The sequence below is a fragment of the Hakea prostrata genome, chromosome 11 (assembly GCF_041222555.1).
Source record: "Hakea prostrata isolate BN-2017 chromosome 11, UWA_Hpros_2, whole genome shotgun sequence".
Taxonomy (NCBI): domain Eukaryota; kingdom Viridiplantae; phylum Streptophyta; class Magnoliopsida; order Proteales; family Proteaceae; genus Hakea; species Hakea prostrata.
Window position 1 is genome coordinate 14,814,947 of NC_142610.1, and position 16,446 is coordinate 14,831,392.

The window sequence follows — 16,446 nt, forward strand, 5'->3', positions numbered from 1 at the left end:
AATAACTCCAGATTAACATACCAGATCAGGGTGCACTTTGGGGTTTAGTTCTCCCTTTAGAGGTAAGAACAGCTCCTTAAGTTTGAGAAGATTCTATTATCTAGTTATCTCTAGTTTTTTTTTCACATCAAAACCCTTGCATATAAATCTGCGACTAATAATTACAATTGCAGGAAGCAAGAACACTACTTGTTAATGGAGAGGGGGAAAAAGGAAAGAAGAAGAATATTAGAAATTGAAAAAGGCTGAAAGGTGGTTTGGATGGATCAAAGAGCAAGAAATTATTCACCATTTGAGAATGAGAGCAGCAATGGCCGTTTCACTAATCAAAAATGCGCCCCCCCCAAAAAAAAAAAAGAAGACTCAACACTAAAAGGGAAAGGCGTAACCCAATCATTGACTAACAAGGTAACCAAATGTTGGAATGCAGTAGAAGACTCCAATCATCTCTTCTTCGCCTGCCCTTTAGCCTCCTCCATCTGGAAAGGAGTTCTTGCAGAATGCTGGCCTCAGCCAAGAAGTATTCCTCCCCCTTTCGGTAGGGAGGGTATTTGGGTGGACACAACAAGTGGATCTTCCACTTCTGATTTAATTGGGAAGTTAGCCTTCTGCACCACTAATAAATCACATTTGGATGGAGCATAACATCAGGAAACGAAACTCCAACTCCAGACCTCTTCGTCAGATTTGCAAATCTGTCTCCTTCAAAGTTAAAGGAAACTTCTCTTTTTTGCCAACTATTTGTAATGATTCCCCCACGAATAGGCATCCTGTTTGAGGCTGGGTCACTGAGCTTTTTGCTAATCCTCCTCTTGGATGTTGTTGCTGTAGTTCTGCTTCTTGCTTAATTTTATTACTCACTCATCACAAGAAGAAAAAAAGGAACCAGACTGACCAGGAAACTGAAATATTAAAGGAAACTATACTCAACATGACAGAACTTCCAGCCCAGCTAAGACAATTACAACTAAATAAGCAGATAAACATATAAAAATGCTAGACTGATTTTGCATGCCTAGTCACTGACCAGATAATAGGCCCATAAAAGTTGCCTATTACAATCAGAATCTACCAGACTAAAGGTCCATATAACCCAACCAAGGTTCATTAAACAAGCCTATTCAGGTGATTAAACTGCATTAACAAGACATTCAAATAAGAGAACAGGTTAAAAAAAAAGCTCTAAACATCAACAATTTTTAGAATATTTTTTCTTTTGAACAGGCAACCACACAAAGGAGCCTTCAGCATTACAAGCCAATTTATACATGATCACAATTGCAAGCAAGGAGAAAAGGAAACATATGCGATGACATGAAATTCCTCAAGAGAGACTCAGAGCATCCATTTAAACCACATAAAATGCCCAAAGCTGTTATGCATGATAACTCCTTCACAAAATGGATAGGTTCTTTGTTCTCTTTCTCAGTTCACATAAGGAAAGAGATGCTATTGAAAAACACACTTCTAGTGGACCTGCCTATTTTGAGATCCAGAACAACCCAATGGAAATGTAGAGGCTTTCCTAGCATTACATGGTCCCAGAGACAAAGAAAGCCAAAGGACATCCAGAAGCAATACATTCCGAAAAATCAGAGATACTGAAAAGTGATGGGGAAAAAACAGAACAGGAAACAATATCCTTCAAGTTTAAAAAGTCAATAAATATATACCCCTGATACCAGAACTTCAATCGCATATAACAAATTCGACCCAGGATTGATGCCATCCTGCACAAAAGTATCCATGAAGATTATATATTGAAAAAGAATTCCACAACATCAGTGACAAGTAGGGAATATGAAAAACAGACCTCCAGAATGTCCGAGAAAAACCTCAAGATTTTCTCCATATCCAGTGATCTCTCCTTGCTACCAATTTTCAAATTCTCAATATCTGTGACAAATGCTCTTCCAACAACGAAGGAGAAAATATGTGTCTCAACTAACCTGAGAGTTGTCACCAATCAATTGGTCAGCTACATATGCCCACAACAACCAAGAAAGATGACTATAAAGGTTACAACAAGCAATAATGAAAGCAATAAAACAATCCATGCCCGGCACCAGTACAGCAAGAACCTTAAGGGCAAACCCAGTGCCGAAGGCTTCTGCACAAGCAGAGTCCAGGAGGGCAATTTTCCTACACAGCCTTACCCCAACAATTTTTGCTGAGAGGCTGTTTTTGATACCTTAACCTCAGGCAAAAAGCTAGCTCATACTGAATCTTTGAAAATATGCAAAACATATAAGTTACAAGAAAACATTCCAAAATATAGATTGACCAAATCCCATTTAATACCATATGGACAAGATAGTTGGGCAGATTAGGTCCGATCAAGCAGCATACCAGCAAAATTTGAGAATGAACCAATTGAACAAAATCAACTAAAAACATAGATCAGACCTGAGAAAACCCACTCAATCAAATAGTGGGTCCAATTGAACTAACCAAATAACTATAATAAGCTAATGCTTAAATGAAACAAAATAGTAGCCGGAAAAAAACATCAACCTCCACTATTGACCCTGCCCTAATGCAGATTCTAGTTGAACCAACTTGACCCATCTAGACAAGATGTACCAGGTCCATTTGGCTTTGTGCTAGTTGGAGATTTAGGATTTTTTGTAGGATAATCATTTTATTTTTTATTTGGTAGGTCATGTAGGAGATTATATTTATTTTCCAACTTCCTATTTGGGTTCTATTTTTTAATGTTGAAGAATTCCTTTTTTTGGTTGGATAAAAATATATTAAAGAAGAAAACTCCTGAAGGGTAAACAAGGCAAGAAATCCCAAATACAAGCCTTTAGAGGGCGAAATTCAAAGAGGTTACGATATCAACAAGAACAGTCAGAGCTTTGTTTGATATTAAAGTAGATGGAATCCCAAATCTGATTTAGAGATTTGGATTCAATTGCCCATCTTCTCAGATTTTGTTCAAACAATATGTGATGAACACCAGCAGTCCAGCATACAAACCCAGTTTACCCACTCTTTCACATAAAGAAGAGCCCTTGATTGCCGTATCCACCCAAATCTATTCTCTATGCAAATCCAGAACACTTCTTCAACTCACAAGTAAAAAATGCTATATGTAAAGGGCCATAAAAGAGCTGTAGAGCAAATCACTCTACACTGAAAAAGCTAACCACCAAAAGAGAAAATCAATTAGCACATGTCTCCCTAGTGCTCATACTTGTCATGGCACCAAGATGAATCACCTATCACGTTACACCAAGGTGCAGCATATAAAAGAGGGATTACCAAATAAGATAACAAATGTTTTTCCTTCAGTACCTGGGGGTTGTGTTTACAGCGAAGCACTCAAAGTATGAAGAGCCCATGTGTAAAAACAATACTCTTCTCTTTCATCTTTGAATCTATAATAGCTGCCAAACATACTATGAAGAAACCAAGGTTGTCAATGCCACAACTGACAAGGCAACCAAAGTGGTTGGGGCACCGCTTAAGCACTTAGGCGATAAAGCGGCGCCTGGGCAGCAATACGGCGACCAAAGCAGTTGCGGCACATTTTTTAATACAACTATTTTATGTTGCACAAATAATATACCAAAAACCGACACAGCATTACCATAAGCTAAACAATACTACAAAATCATAATTATGAAAGATTATCATATAAAAATAATAATAATAAAATAAAAAAAGAAAGAAAGTTCATCTCATCATAATAAGAATATACTATAGCAATTAGCAACATGACATTATACCATATTATGAACCATACAAAGTTATAAATATGAAATTGAAAAAATATGAATAATTATTTTTTGTTCTATGGGGAAAAAATACACATGAGGTGGTCTACAATATACAAAATTGTTAGCTTGTTGTAAACTTAAACATCCAATCTTTTTTGCCTGACTTTTTTAAGTAAGCAATTAATTCACGAATCCGAATTTAATTTATCTGTTTTTTTTTACTGCTTTTTAAATTGAACCAATAAATTAACAGATCACATTATTCCAAACAATATTAATATATTGATTCCCAAAACCAAAAATAAATAACTATTTTATTTGTATATGGTTTTGTAGAATAAAAAATTCAAAGAAAAAAATTTAGGTACAAAATGTCAACAGCAATACGACGCACAAAAGTGACAAAGCAGCAGCACCTAGGAGACAAAGCAACAGAGCCTAGGCGATGAAGCAGCTAAAATCTTGCACGTCAAAAAAGCAGTTGATTGCCTAAGCGGTCAAAAAACTGCCTTGGGGCGAACGCCTTGATAACAATGGGAGAAACAAAACCATACTTTGGGCTTGAAGTACAATGAGACAACACCACACAAATTATTCTTAGATAATAGAGAGACAACGATACGTCATGGATATCCCAACATAAATAGAAAAGAAAAATAGAAATAATAATGATTGGAAGAGAAGAAATAGGAAAGATAAGGAATAGAATTTGAGGACTCATGGACGAGCCTCTGACGTCTTGGCACAATTGGGAGGCAGCCGATCCTCTTAAGATTAACTTAAAAATTAAATAACAAATTTTCTCCTCTTTTCTTCGAATACATATTAGCCCCTTAAATAGGCAAAACCAACCTGGTAATTATAACTACTCATACCTCCTAAAACTTCTCCCACATAACCAACATACATCACATTCTCAATAACTTCCTAAATAACTAAAACAAAAAACTGGCATATATTTCCCAATTCCAATATAAACTTCCTAGATAATTATTTAAATAATTAATATAATATACATAACATCCCATCTCCCTTAAATTTGGTTAATTGGTCTTGCCCTCACAACCAATCATAAGAAATGAAAATTACAAAAATAAATTTTAAGATAATTATTCTTAGGATTCCAAACTTGATTGGAGTCCTCTGAAGTATCAAGTATCTTCCGCCAACTAAATCAAACTTTGTTGAAGAATTTCAGAATTACCTTCTGTTGATTAGATCAAATTTCTTGGCCCATCGATGTTTCTCATACACACCCAAGGAGGTGAACAATGGAACTACCTTCCGAGTACCATTTTTGGAAGCCCATTAAACAGGGGAGGATACTTCCGTATAGACCTGAGACGCTCAATTTCCTCTTCTATGCATGGCTCTGATACCATTTGATACATGTATGGATATTTCAAGTTTCAACATAAATTTAAAAATAAAAACACACACCCACACAAAGAATAATAATGATTGGAAGACAAGAAATGGGAAAGACACGGAATAGAATTTGAGGACTTACGAATGAGCCTCAAACGTCTTGGCACAATTGGGTGGGAGGCGGCCAATCCTCTCTTAAGATTAACTTAAGAATTAAATAACAAAGTTTCTCCTCTTTTCTCCAAATACATATTAGCCCCTTAAACAGACAAACCAACCTGGTATTTATAACTATTCATACCTCCTAAAACTTCTCCCTCATCACCCATGTACATCACATTCTCAATAACTTCCCAAATAACTAAAACAAAAAACCTGACATATATTTCCCATAAAACATTTTAAATAATTATTTAAATAATTAATATAATATACATAACAGACACCCCCTAGCCTGCACCACCTCACTGATCTTCCCTTTCTCTTACAGTGAACCCTCCCCTTTCCTCATCCTTCTCCCTCGGCTTTGGGCACATTTACAATATGGTAACTGATCATCTTGAGTATCAAGAGCTGCCTCATCAATCAGGCACCTCCTATGCGATGCCTTGACAGCTATGATTCTGTTTATGTCAACAACTGAAGTTTTGTGCATATAGAGCAGGAGGGGATACTTTAAAAGAGTGATCCCAAAAGCTATATAAATTATAATGCACATGACCAATATAAAACAATGAGTTCAACAGGACAAACATAATCAAATATTTATAGTGTACAGAATAGCCTTTTCTCAACCCTTATAAATGGACATATACACAGCCACACATACACACATTTATGCATTTATGTATGCACTACATACAATGTGGTGGTTGAAGGTAAAACTGCTCCATGACCAGGATCACTTTCCAGGTATGGTGGTGCATGAACATACAGCTAATGGAGCAAGGAAAGAAACATTTACGTACATGCTAACTAGTTGAGCTGCATTAAAGTGCTGCTTCACTAATCTACAGAAAACATCTACAGCCATGTCCAAGGCCGTTTCTTTCTCCTGAAAGGAAGATTGACAAGCCATTAGCACTCACAATGATTTTAAGAAATCTTAACAGCAAGAAAAGGTTCTTAACAGTCAACACGTCTAAGAAAAAGAAATCTTAACAGCAGGAAAAGGTTCTTAACAGTCAACACGTCTAAAGAAAAAGAAATCTTAACAGCAGGAAAAGGTTCTTAACAGTCAACATGTCTAAAGAAAAAGGAAAAAAAAAACCTTTTCAGAGCTTGATGACCGAAACTCTTCCCAGTATCTCTTGAACTCCAACTCCAATTCATGTTTGTCTCTGCTTCAATGAAAACATCAAACACTTGGACATCATATGGCATTAACAATGAACATTTAAACAAAATGACTCCAACATGGTATAACTCTTGAATGATAAGAAAGAAAGTGAGAAATGACAGAAGACACATTTAATGAATTCATAAGAATTGTAAAAACAAGCAGTACATCTCAGAAGAGTCTGAACCATAGAATTCACAGATATGAGATACTAAGGGAGTGTGGGCAACATTCAAAAAAATTATCTGGTATTTTTGAGGTTCTCTGGAATACATTTGGATCAGAAAACATTTAATGTCCAGACCACTTTTGTGTTTTTTCTGGATGAGCCAATGGAAGAATCACGTTTCTGGGTAAATTGGAGAAACAGACTTAAAATGGTTTTGAAAAAACAGACAGAAAAGGACAACAGAAGACCAACCTATAAACACCAACCCCTCTTCCACTGTTGCCACCATGGGGTAGCTGTAAAAGGCAGTTTAGTTACTTTTCAGGACTGACTAGGCAGCTCATATGTCTAGGTTTTGATGTATGTGTCTCTTAGTTCAGTGTATGTTTGGAGGATAAGAGTGCTAATTTATTCCTTTATCATACCTTGTCTATTATCCCCTTCTATCTCTACAAATAAATAACTCTATCTCTCAATCTAGACAAGCCAAACTATTCTTCTTGGCTTCTTCTTATCTTGGTATCGGAGCCAAATTCCTTGCTTCAAGCCCTATAACGGTGATGCAGTACAACCAGAAGTTACCGTTCACCCTACAGTAACATGAACAGTGACCTAGATGATAATTTTCATATTTGGTGGGCCCCAAGTCCAGCTTGCATGGAGATAGATTCAAATTTGGTGGGCCCAAAGTCCAGCTTGCAAGGAGATAAAATAGAAACTGTTTTCATGGGAGTTTTAGAGATAATTTAGGATTTTGTTATTTATTTATTAGGATAATTATGTATAGATTTTTAATTCGGGTGGATATCTAACAACTTTATTGTAGCTTATCATTTAATGGAGCTACTCGTAGACCAGCTCTAATATGATCACTCCTTATCTTATCCTTCCTAGTTTTACCACTCATCCATCTTAGCATCCTCATTTCTACTACTCTAAGTTTATCTATGATGCTTCTTAACAGCCCAACACTCTACACCATACATCATAGCTGGTCATATGACAATCTTATAGAATTTTCCCTTGAGCCTTAAAAGAATACATCGATCGCACGAGACCCGGACGCACCTCTCCACTTAAATACACCCTATTTCAAGTCTTTGAGAAATATCATCCTCTATATCACATTTTTAATGATTGAGCCAAGGTACCAAAAAGGACCGATTTAAGGAATATATATAGGATTTAATCAGCCTTAATTATGAAGTCCTATCCTTATTAAGATGCACACACCAAAATAAAACACTATATTAACCCTTTCACACATGGAGGTGTGAAAAGAGCCTAATTACCATCTGAAAAGACTAAAACACCCTAAATTAATTTGAACCAATATAGATGTGGTTCAAACTCTAAAACATAAGTTAAAGCAAGTAGATAGAACTAAATTCATATGCAGCTTAGCAACCCTATGTTAAGCCCATACAGGAGGCCAATCACAGTGTAAACCATGGGATCAAGAGGCCAAAACATAGATGACCAACCCTATGCTGTTTCCTATGAAAAAGGCCCAATTTGGTGTTCAAATTGCATCAAATTGTCATCAAGTGGTTCACTGGGCAGCATTAGGATTCTATAGGTCTACTCCTGTTTTGAGTCTGTTTCCTCAATATGTTACATTCCTAGTCAATCTAGGTTAACTAAAGCTACTAGTTTAACCCTTTTTAGTGTTGTTCCTTATGGAGTCTAATTTGGAGTCTTCTATATAAGTTTGTTTGGAGTTTTCTATATAAGTTTGTAAGGAAGGCCAGCATTACAAACAAATCTGGTAAAGATATCATGTTGACCGAGGAATTCCTTGTGTACGACGAAGGTTGTGTACCATCTTGTGGCGTGAATTCCATGTGTTATATTTTGTCATTCTTATTATTGCATCATTTTTTTCATCCATTAACAAATAATATCATTCTACTTTCCTACAGCTAGAACTTTTTTTTCTTGAACATTACATGTTATGTTTCTTGAGATTAAGCAATCAACCATTGGAATCTTTTCAATTTTTTAATTGATTTTCCATATCCTTATCAAGGAACTCAAATTTAAATTTCAGCATATTTTGACCTAAGGTGCCCCTACCCTATCCTAGTCTGCTGTTGTAAGCATCAAGTTGAACTTTTCATATCTAAATGTTATTTGTTTCTGAACCTATAAACAGAATTGAGTATCAAGTTCAGACTTCAGACCTAATTCCTGAATTCAATTTTGGTTTTGTAAGCATTATACCGCTATTGATTACTGTTTGTTTTCTCTATTGGCATACTGATTAAAATCGTGTGCTTAATATTATTTTCATCCGAGTTGGTATCAATTGATTTTTCTGTTTTCACTTTTCTTGTTTGTTGAATAATTACATAACAGACATTCTCCTGGATCTTTAGGGTTGCCCCTCAATCTGAATAATTCTTGGATTAATAGACATTGTCAAATTCACTACTCTTTTGCCTTTCAAATACAGTACTACATTAAACACTCTTGCTTTGGTTTTGTTTTTATTGTGAGACTAGGTGTGACATAAAGGCTAGAAGCCAATACTTAATGTTGGTCACTGAGGAATACTGTGATCATCACCAGAGAACAGTAAAGTTGGACTATAATGTCCGGAGACACGACCCCTGCAACCATTGTATAGATGGTTACACAAAAATGAAACTAAATCTAGCAGACTCCATGAACTATCTCACAAGTCTCAAAATCACAGCTTTTGCGCCATGGCTAAGCTCCAAAGAGCCCCATCCTAATTTTGTTTTTATCCATAAATCAATTTTTTCAATAACTGGCATCAAAAGATGCTCTAGGATTAAGAACCAAAATCATATTTCTTGTTCATCTGATTATCTGAAAAAACAAAAAATTCCAACAGATTTTTTCGTCCATAAGGAAATTCAGAAAATAAACCGAAAAGAATACAAAGTGACTGAAACTGTATACGTTATAATAAAAATTATATATTTGAACGGACCAAATGAAAATGTGCATTAAGAAAATAAGAAGAAGAACCTTGGAGACGAAGCAAAGTCACTTCTCGGCGATGCAAAAACTTCTGCGGAGGCGGCAGAGGGTGAAGCCGACGGTGTAGTAGGATTTGGAGATAATCCAACCTTCTCCTTTAAGTCTTTAAGCAATGAAGCCCATTTCATGGTTTTCCGATACGACTGAAACATGTGGGAATGTCATCTGAAGAAGTTTCTCCTCCGGAAATACATCCCCACATAACGAAACCCCAGATCAGGTCCTCTTTGCACGATCCAAACAATCTAAAAGCTCAAAATCACATAAAATCTAGAAACAAAAATCGATGAACACTGGAAAAAAAAAAAAGAAAAAACGTTTCGATTGAACTGATTTGAGTGGCAGCTCGATCTGATCGATCTTTCTGAAAAATCTCTGCTTGTCTCGTTTTTTGTCTTTTTTTTTTTTTTTTTAATTTGGCAATACAAACCGTGATTTGCGTTGTGATATGAGAAAGAAAAGGTTAAACGATATCATCTCGAGCCTCAGGGTCGGCTATCGCCTTAGTTGCTTCTATGGCAGCTCTTTACAGGTCATACTTCCCATGCCACGTCATCGTGGGATCCACTTATCATGGATCTTCCACGTGGCGTCGTGGGAAGGTGTACTAATCGTGTGGACCTCTTTCTCATTTCACCTCGCTTCTCACCGGTCCCATGCCCCGTTCCGAGTCTTCCGACACCCTTTTTATATAATTTTCTTAATAATTACGTTCGATTCTTTTTTCTTTTTTTTCAATAATTTTCATTTATACCTTCCCAAGTTTGACCAAGTTACTTTTTATCAAAAATTTTCAAAAATATATATTTTACATTTGGCTTCACGTAAAACCTATAAAAAACAACTAAAGACATAAAACGTTTTTTCCAATTACTTTTGGCAATCGAAGACAATAAATCGTTTTTATGACCAAATTGTCCTTTAACCTTCTCTCTCATCAAAGTAGATTGGAGCAAATACACCATAAACAACTGCATGGTTATTTTTATAATAGAGTGGTAATACTGCAGATCTTCCTCACACTTACATTAAAGGTGTCAATTATGTACCGAAATCATTTAACCGTACCGTTTAAAACTGTATGGCACCGCAGCATTCAAAATTCGGCGCTATAAAATTCGGCGCTATATGTACCAATTTTTTCTGTAAGGTTCCGGTTTCAAGTACCCAGACCATCAGTATGTATCAAAACCGTATCGAATTGGTATCAAACTAAATTATGGGATATAAATGTAATTTTACAATTAAAACACTCAACCTTTATCCTATTCCTAATTTCCGTACCTTACCGTGTTAATTAGGTTCGGTTCAGTTCTGATTTTCGGTATTCAAAGCTGATACCATACCGAAACCGTGTCGATTGACACCCTTAACTTACATGTGGCCATGTATGTGTACCACGGGTCCACATGTAAGATTGTGTCAGACTCACTATGAGAATGAAAGAATTGAGAGACAGCTCGCTTGAGTGGAGAGGATCTAAATTGGGATGGTAGTCTAGGAAATCTTCAAATAACATTATTCTTTCCAAGTAGTGATATTGTGGTCATGGCTAGAATGCTTGTATGGGTCACTTAGATATTCATAGATGCAGAGAATGCCAAGTAACTTCCATTGGCTTCCTTGAGAATTTTGAAAAATTATTTTCAATTGTGAAAATATGCAGGTGCTTGGAAGTTGGAACTTCATCTTAGTTTTGCACAACCCATTGAAGTTGTCTAAATTTTGAGTTTTTTTTTTTTTTTCTTTTTCTTTATAAAATAAATACACAACCCAGTGACCTAAGCCAATAAAATATATCCCAACTCTCAAAGCAGTTTCATGAGTTTTCTATACGCAAATATCAAAATGGGTTCCACATATGTTCATATGATAACCTTTTCATGCTAACAAGATCCATGCTGTCAGGTTATTCTGCTTATTCATTTTTATTCGAAAATTCAATGAAAGTTTGGGAATATTATTAATGATATCCATCAAATATTCATCTCAAATGAACATTGTTCGTTTCATCCACATTAGACGGAAAAGAAATCAAGTAATCGATTGGTATTCAAGGATGTTTTGTGATGAAATGAAAATCCTGAAAATCTTACAAAAGTCACCTTTGAAATTAAAAGAATTTTTTTAGACTGACATGTTGGTTGAGTTAAATTAGTTTTTTCTTTGTTTTGTTTTTTGTCGTGTCCTGTGTGATTCCATTCTTTCTACAAAAAAAACAAAAAAAAAAAGAGAGAAAGAAAGAAATAAAAAAAAAAAAGGTGGAGGAACCATCCATCAAGTTCTACATGATTTGAAGCTTAAGAGGAAACATAATCCGCTAATTTTTCTCATTTCTTATAAGTCAGTGAAATTAGACAGAAAAAAGCTTACTAATAAAAGATTTGGCATTCATTAGGATTGCCTTGACGCCCATTCATTAGGATTGCTCAAGTTGACATCCTTCAAGTTGCTTCTAATATAGGGATAAAGAATATCAAATTATTTTCTAATTGTCAAGCTTGTGATTTCAGTTTACATGGTGATTCTAGTACTTTCGATTGGATTGTTCAAACTTAGTTCAGCTCATTAAGAACTTTTTGTTGGAATTTGACACTTGTGTAGTATTACATATTTCGTAAGCAGATAATGTTTCTACCGATTTGTTAGCTAGCTCCGTGTTCGTTATTTGGGTATGTCTAAAGTTTGGTGGATGCAGTCACCACGATGTCTTGATCCTTTGTACTCTGTTTCTATTGGGAGAATTTCTCCAGACTTGTTTCTGTGAATGAATTTCTTTTTATGTGTTTGGCTAAAAAAAAATTTGGATTGCTCAAACTAAAAGACTTCTTAAATAATTTACTTTTCATGGAATAGAATCAAGAAATTAAGGTACGTAGAACAATTCTACAAAGCTTATGATGGATTTTGTAAACCCTAGGAAAAAAAATCATTCCATTTTTTTAGAGTCTTTATCGAGCATTGGTCAACATTGAAGGCCCTACTAATTATTTTGGATTCTAGGTAAGAGGTGATTAGGGAGTAGGTAATTATAATAGTTTTCTTTTAACTACAACAAAAAAAAGTACAAAAAAGGAAACATTTGAAGAAGGATGATTGATTAGTGAGCTATTATTAATTTTTCCTAATTTAAAATAAAATTCTTGATAAGTTAAACATATGACTATACCATATCAACTAAATTAATTACACATTTACAATATTTTTGGTGTTCTTATAAATTTATTTTATTTGACTTGTCATTATATACATTTAAGAAGGAAATTAAAAAAATGAAACATTTAACGTTTATATCAATGAAAATACACAAGTTCATAGTAAGATAGTGACAACCTCTTACTTAAAAGATGGTAACACTAAGAAAATTTCAAGTTTGAACCTTCGTGACTTCGTCCACCTGAACCTACCAGCATAGAGTCATGTAAATTCATTCTCTTCCCTTCCACATCTTTGCCTTCCTCTCAAGCAATAATAAAATTTTAAACATCACCCATATGTCAACCTCAAATGAAACCAAATTCTTAGAAATATGGTGAACAATATAGTAACATTGCACACCATTTCTTCTTTAATTAACTTACTTTCCATATAATCCCGTTGGCAAAAGACCAACGCTTCTACATAGGAGGTAAGAGTTCAAATTCTATTGGGGCCAGGGTCGAAGCCCCTTTCAATATTAATTATATAAAAACTCCCCTAATGATGTAATTATGGTGCGTGCAAGCTGGCCCGGATGATCTCAGATAAAAAATAATATTAAACAATAAATAAATAAACTTGCCTTGGAGAGAAGCCTAGTTGCCCCAATCAAAGTATGATATTTTTATGAGCTTTACATTCCATGACAATACAATTTCTTTGTGAAAAGATACAAAGAAGGTAGGAAAGGAGAGAGAGAAAAAAAGAAAAGTGCAAGGAGAATGGTGCAATCATTGTCGTAATTATAGTATCATATTAGATAGATTTGAAACCAACCTTATTGCATCTATGGTATGGAGCTGTATTAATTATTTGAAACAAACAAAGCTACCGAGTCAACATCATAGCAAACTTTCAGAAAAACATTTATTCTTAGGACCTACTCCTCCATCTTTGACATTTTTTTGGCGAGCTTGTGCAGGGGGCATGGCAACTGGGGAAGGCTTGGTGCAAAGAAAAATTCAAATTGATTGAGTTTGTCACAGGTGTGGGTATTTTGTTGAAACTGTGAAATAATGTGATGTTCGATTGCACTTTTGCAAGAGCAGTTTGGTTCCTTTGTCTTATAGGACCAGAGCTGAGCATCCATGGGTGACTTCAGAGTAACTCATAGTTACGAGTGGGAGGGAAAGGAAAACGAGAACTTTTTAGGGAAGGTGTGCATTTTTTGATTGAAAACTTTGGGCGGCAAGGAATGATAGTATTTTCAAGAGGAGGGTCTAGACTCCCCCAACAAGTTACAGAAGGGACCATTTCTTGGATCAATGAATGGACCCAAGCTCATGGCCCAGTGGGCTCCTCCGCCTTTAGTGGTCATGAAGTTAAACGCGGAATGCAACACTTTCATCTAAGAAAGCAATTGAGGGCCTAGGCTTCATTCTCAAGGACCACACAGGGGTAGTTCATCTTGTGGGGTCGAAGCTTGCACCTCTTAAATCACTGCTCGTTGGAGAGGCATTAGCTTTGAGATCGGTCTCCTCCACACCCTTGGTGAAGGAGTAGACAGGATCCTTGTAGAGTCAAATTGCACGGGTCAATCTTGTCAATGGAGACCCTTTTGGGGCCAACCTTGAGGTTAGGCCCATTGTATTGGACATTGTTCGAGCCTCTATTTTCTGACTTGTTCATTTACTCACATTCATAGGTTGGCCAACATTGTTGCGGACCACCTAGCTAGAAAGGTCCAATCTGTAGCGACTTTACAATATCAACTGTAAAAAACATCATTGAATGTGACATTTGATAATCAGATTGTCTTATGAACAAATCTCTATGTGCATCGAACCAATCATTGAGATGTTGTCAAATGCTTCGTTTGGTTCTTTTTCATATGTTTTATCACAAGAGGAGAGTACTATCCTCTACTCCCAAAGGATAAAAAATCTCTAACTATTGGTCCCGTATCTTAGTTCAACTCTGGTTTTAACGTTGAATTAATACCTAGATTTTATAGTGAGTTTCTATTTTGGTCCTCTGATTGTAGGATTCCTTCTATTTACCATTGATTGATAGGGTGTATTTTCCTTCATTTATTTAAAAAGTACATAAATTAGGAGACAAATAGGGTTGAGACACGGTCTACAAATGCCAAATAGGGCTGATCAAGATCAACCTGGCCAGCCCAACCCAATCAAGGTCAGTCAAGATGGGTCTAAATTGGGCTGAATCTAATAAGATTGGGCCAAGATTGAGATTTTCCTCCAACTCTAAATCGGTGTTAGGGTGGACCTAAACTAAACTAAATTGGAGATTAGTGTTTACAAAACAAGTTGGCAGGGACTGCCATCAGACACAATTAAGTTGAAATTTATTTGAGTTGTGGACTAAGAAATCAGCAAGAGAGTTACAAGATCTATGGACAAAGAGAAAAGCTAAATAAACTAAACTAGCAGAGAGCCTCATAATTTCTTGGACTAAGCCATGACTTGGCCAGTCTAGAGACTGGACATGGCCATATAAGGCCTTTGCGGCTACGAGGCAATCTAAGAAAATTACAACCTGGTTAATACACAAATTACAAATAGTTAATATAGCTTATCTAATTGCTCCTAATTCTGGTGCAAGTGCTGAAAAACTAAACCAAAAGTAGCCTTTGCAAAAACAAAATGTCCTATAGGACTCCAAACAATGTTGCTCCTCCCTGAATGCCTTGAAGATTTGTCCTACGAAGCGTTTCAGAAAACGTTGAAAATAGGTTTGAGGTGGTGAAAAGTTTACATCTGAAGCACTAAAGTTGATTGCTGAAGCTTCCAAGCTATCAATTAGATCGTGGAAATAAGTATTTTCTTGCACCCACTGAACTTCGCTGAGTAACCTATTCATCCAAGTCATAGAATTAGAAAGTGAAGCACTCTTACCACTAAAGAGAAATTCATTTCTTGCATACCAAATAACCCAACAAAGTATACTATTGATCGTATGCACATGTCCATAATGACCAGCAAATTTTGCATCTAAAAAATTCAACCAATCATGAATAGAGCAGCTACCTACAAATTCATCTGTGTCAATTCTAAGGGAGAGAAGCCCTTCAATAAGCTTTTGCATACTCACAATGAAATAACTCATGAATGGTAGTTCCCACGTGTAAAGCACATATAAGACATGAGGTGAATGACTACTATCCCTAGTAAAGAGGGCTTGTTGAGTTGCAATACCATCATGAGCTGCCTTCTATAAGAAGGTTTTGATTTTCCAAAGTCTTCCCCAACCATGTTAATGAAATTCATCTTCACCTACAACAAATCTATGATTAAAGGCTTGGTTTTGGCAATGACTAACACCCGTTAGTGAAGAATTCAGGGTTTGACTCTCCCTGGTGATATATTTTTAATAGTCTCCAATGCCATTATATATAAAATTACTAGATAAAAAATATAAAAAACCCCAAGGGCTTTTAAAAATCACATCGGCCCTAATCAAGCGGTTGAAATCTTCTTATCATCATCACTATCCATTTTGGGATGTGTTTGACAATGGTCTCAGAGAATAGTTTTGACATTCTTTGTTCTTGAAAACAAATGAAATAGGCAGTTGGTGTCAGTATAAGACACATGTTGTTAGGGGGAACATAAACGTGATAAATGATCCTGAGGTGAAGATTTCTCTCGAGGCCACTCCAAATCTCATCCTTCCTC

The 16,446-nt window shown here is 35.8% G+C and overlaps 1 protein-coding gene across 1 annotated transcript in view; it reads right to left on the minus strand.

Moving 5' to 3' along the window:
* Window positions 1-10,097, minus strand: part of LOC149000309 (protein SPIRRIG-like) — a 42,260-nt gene extending 32,163 nt beyond the window's left edge. The window contains exons 1-5 of the mRNA XM_089139942.1: window positions 9,599-10,097; window positions 6,364-6,433; window positions 6,062-6,147; window positions 1,814-1,949; window positions 1,674-1,730 (exon numbers count right to left, since the gene is read on the minus strand). Of these exons, the coding sequence (XP_088996068.1) occupies window positions 1,674-1,730; window positions 1,814-1,949; window positions 6,062-6,147; window positions 6,364-6,433; window positions 9,599-9,762 (513 nt within the window). The 5' untranslated portion in view covers window positions 9,763-10,097. The remainder of the gene's footprint in view (window positions 1-1,673; window positions 1,731-1,813; window positions 1,950-6,061; window positions 6,148-6,363; window positions 6,434-9,598) is intronic.
* Window positions 10,098-16,446: the final 6,349 nt, after the last annotated feature.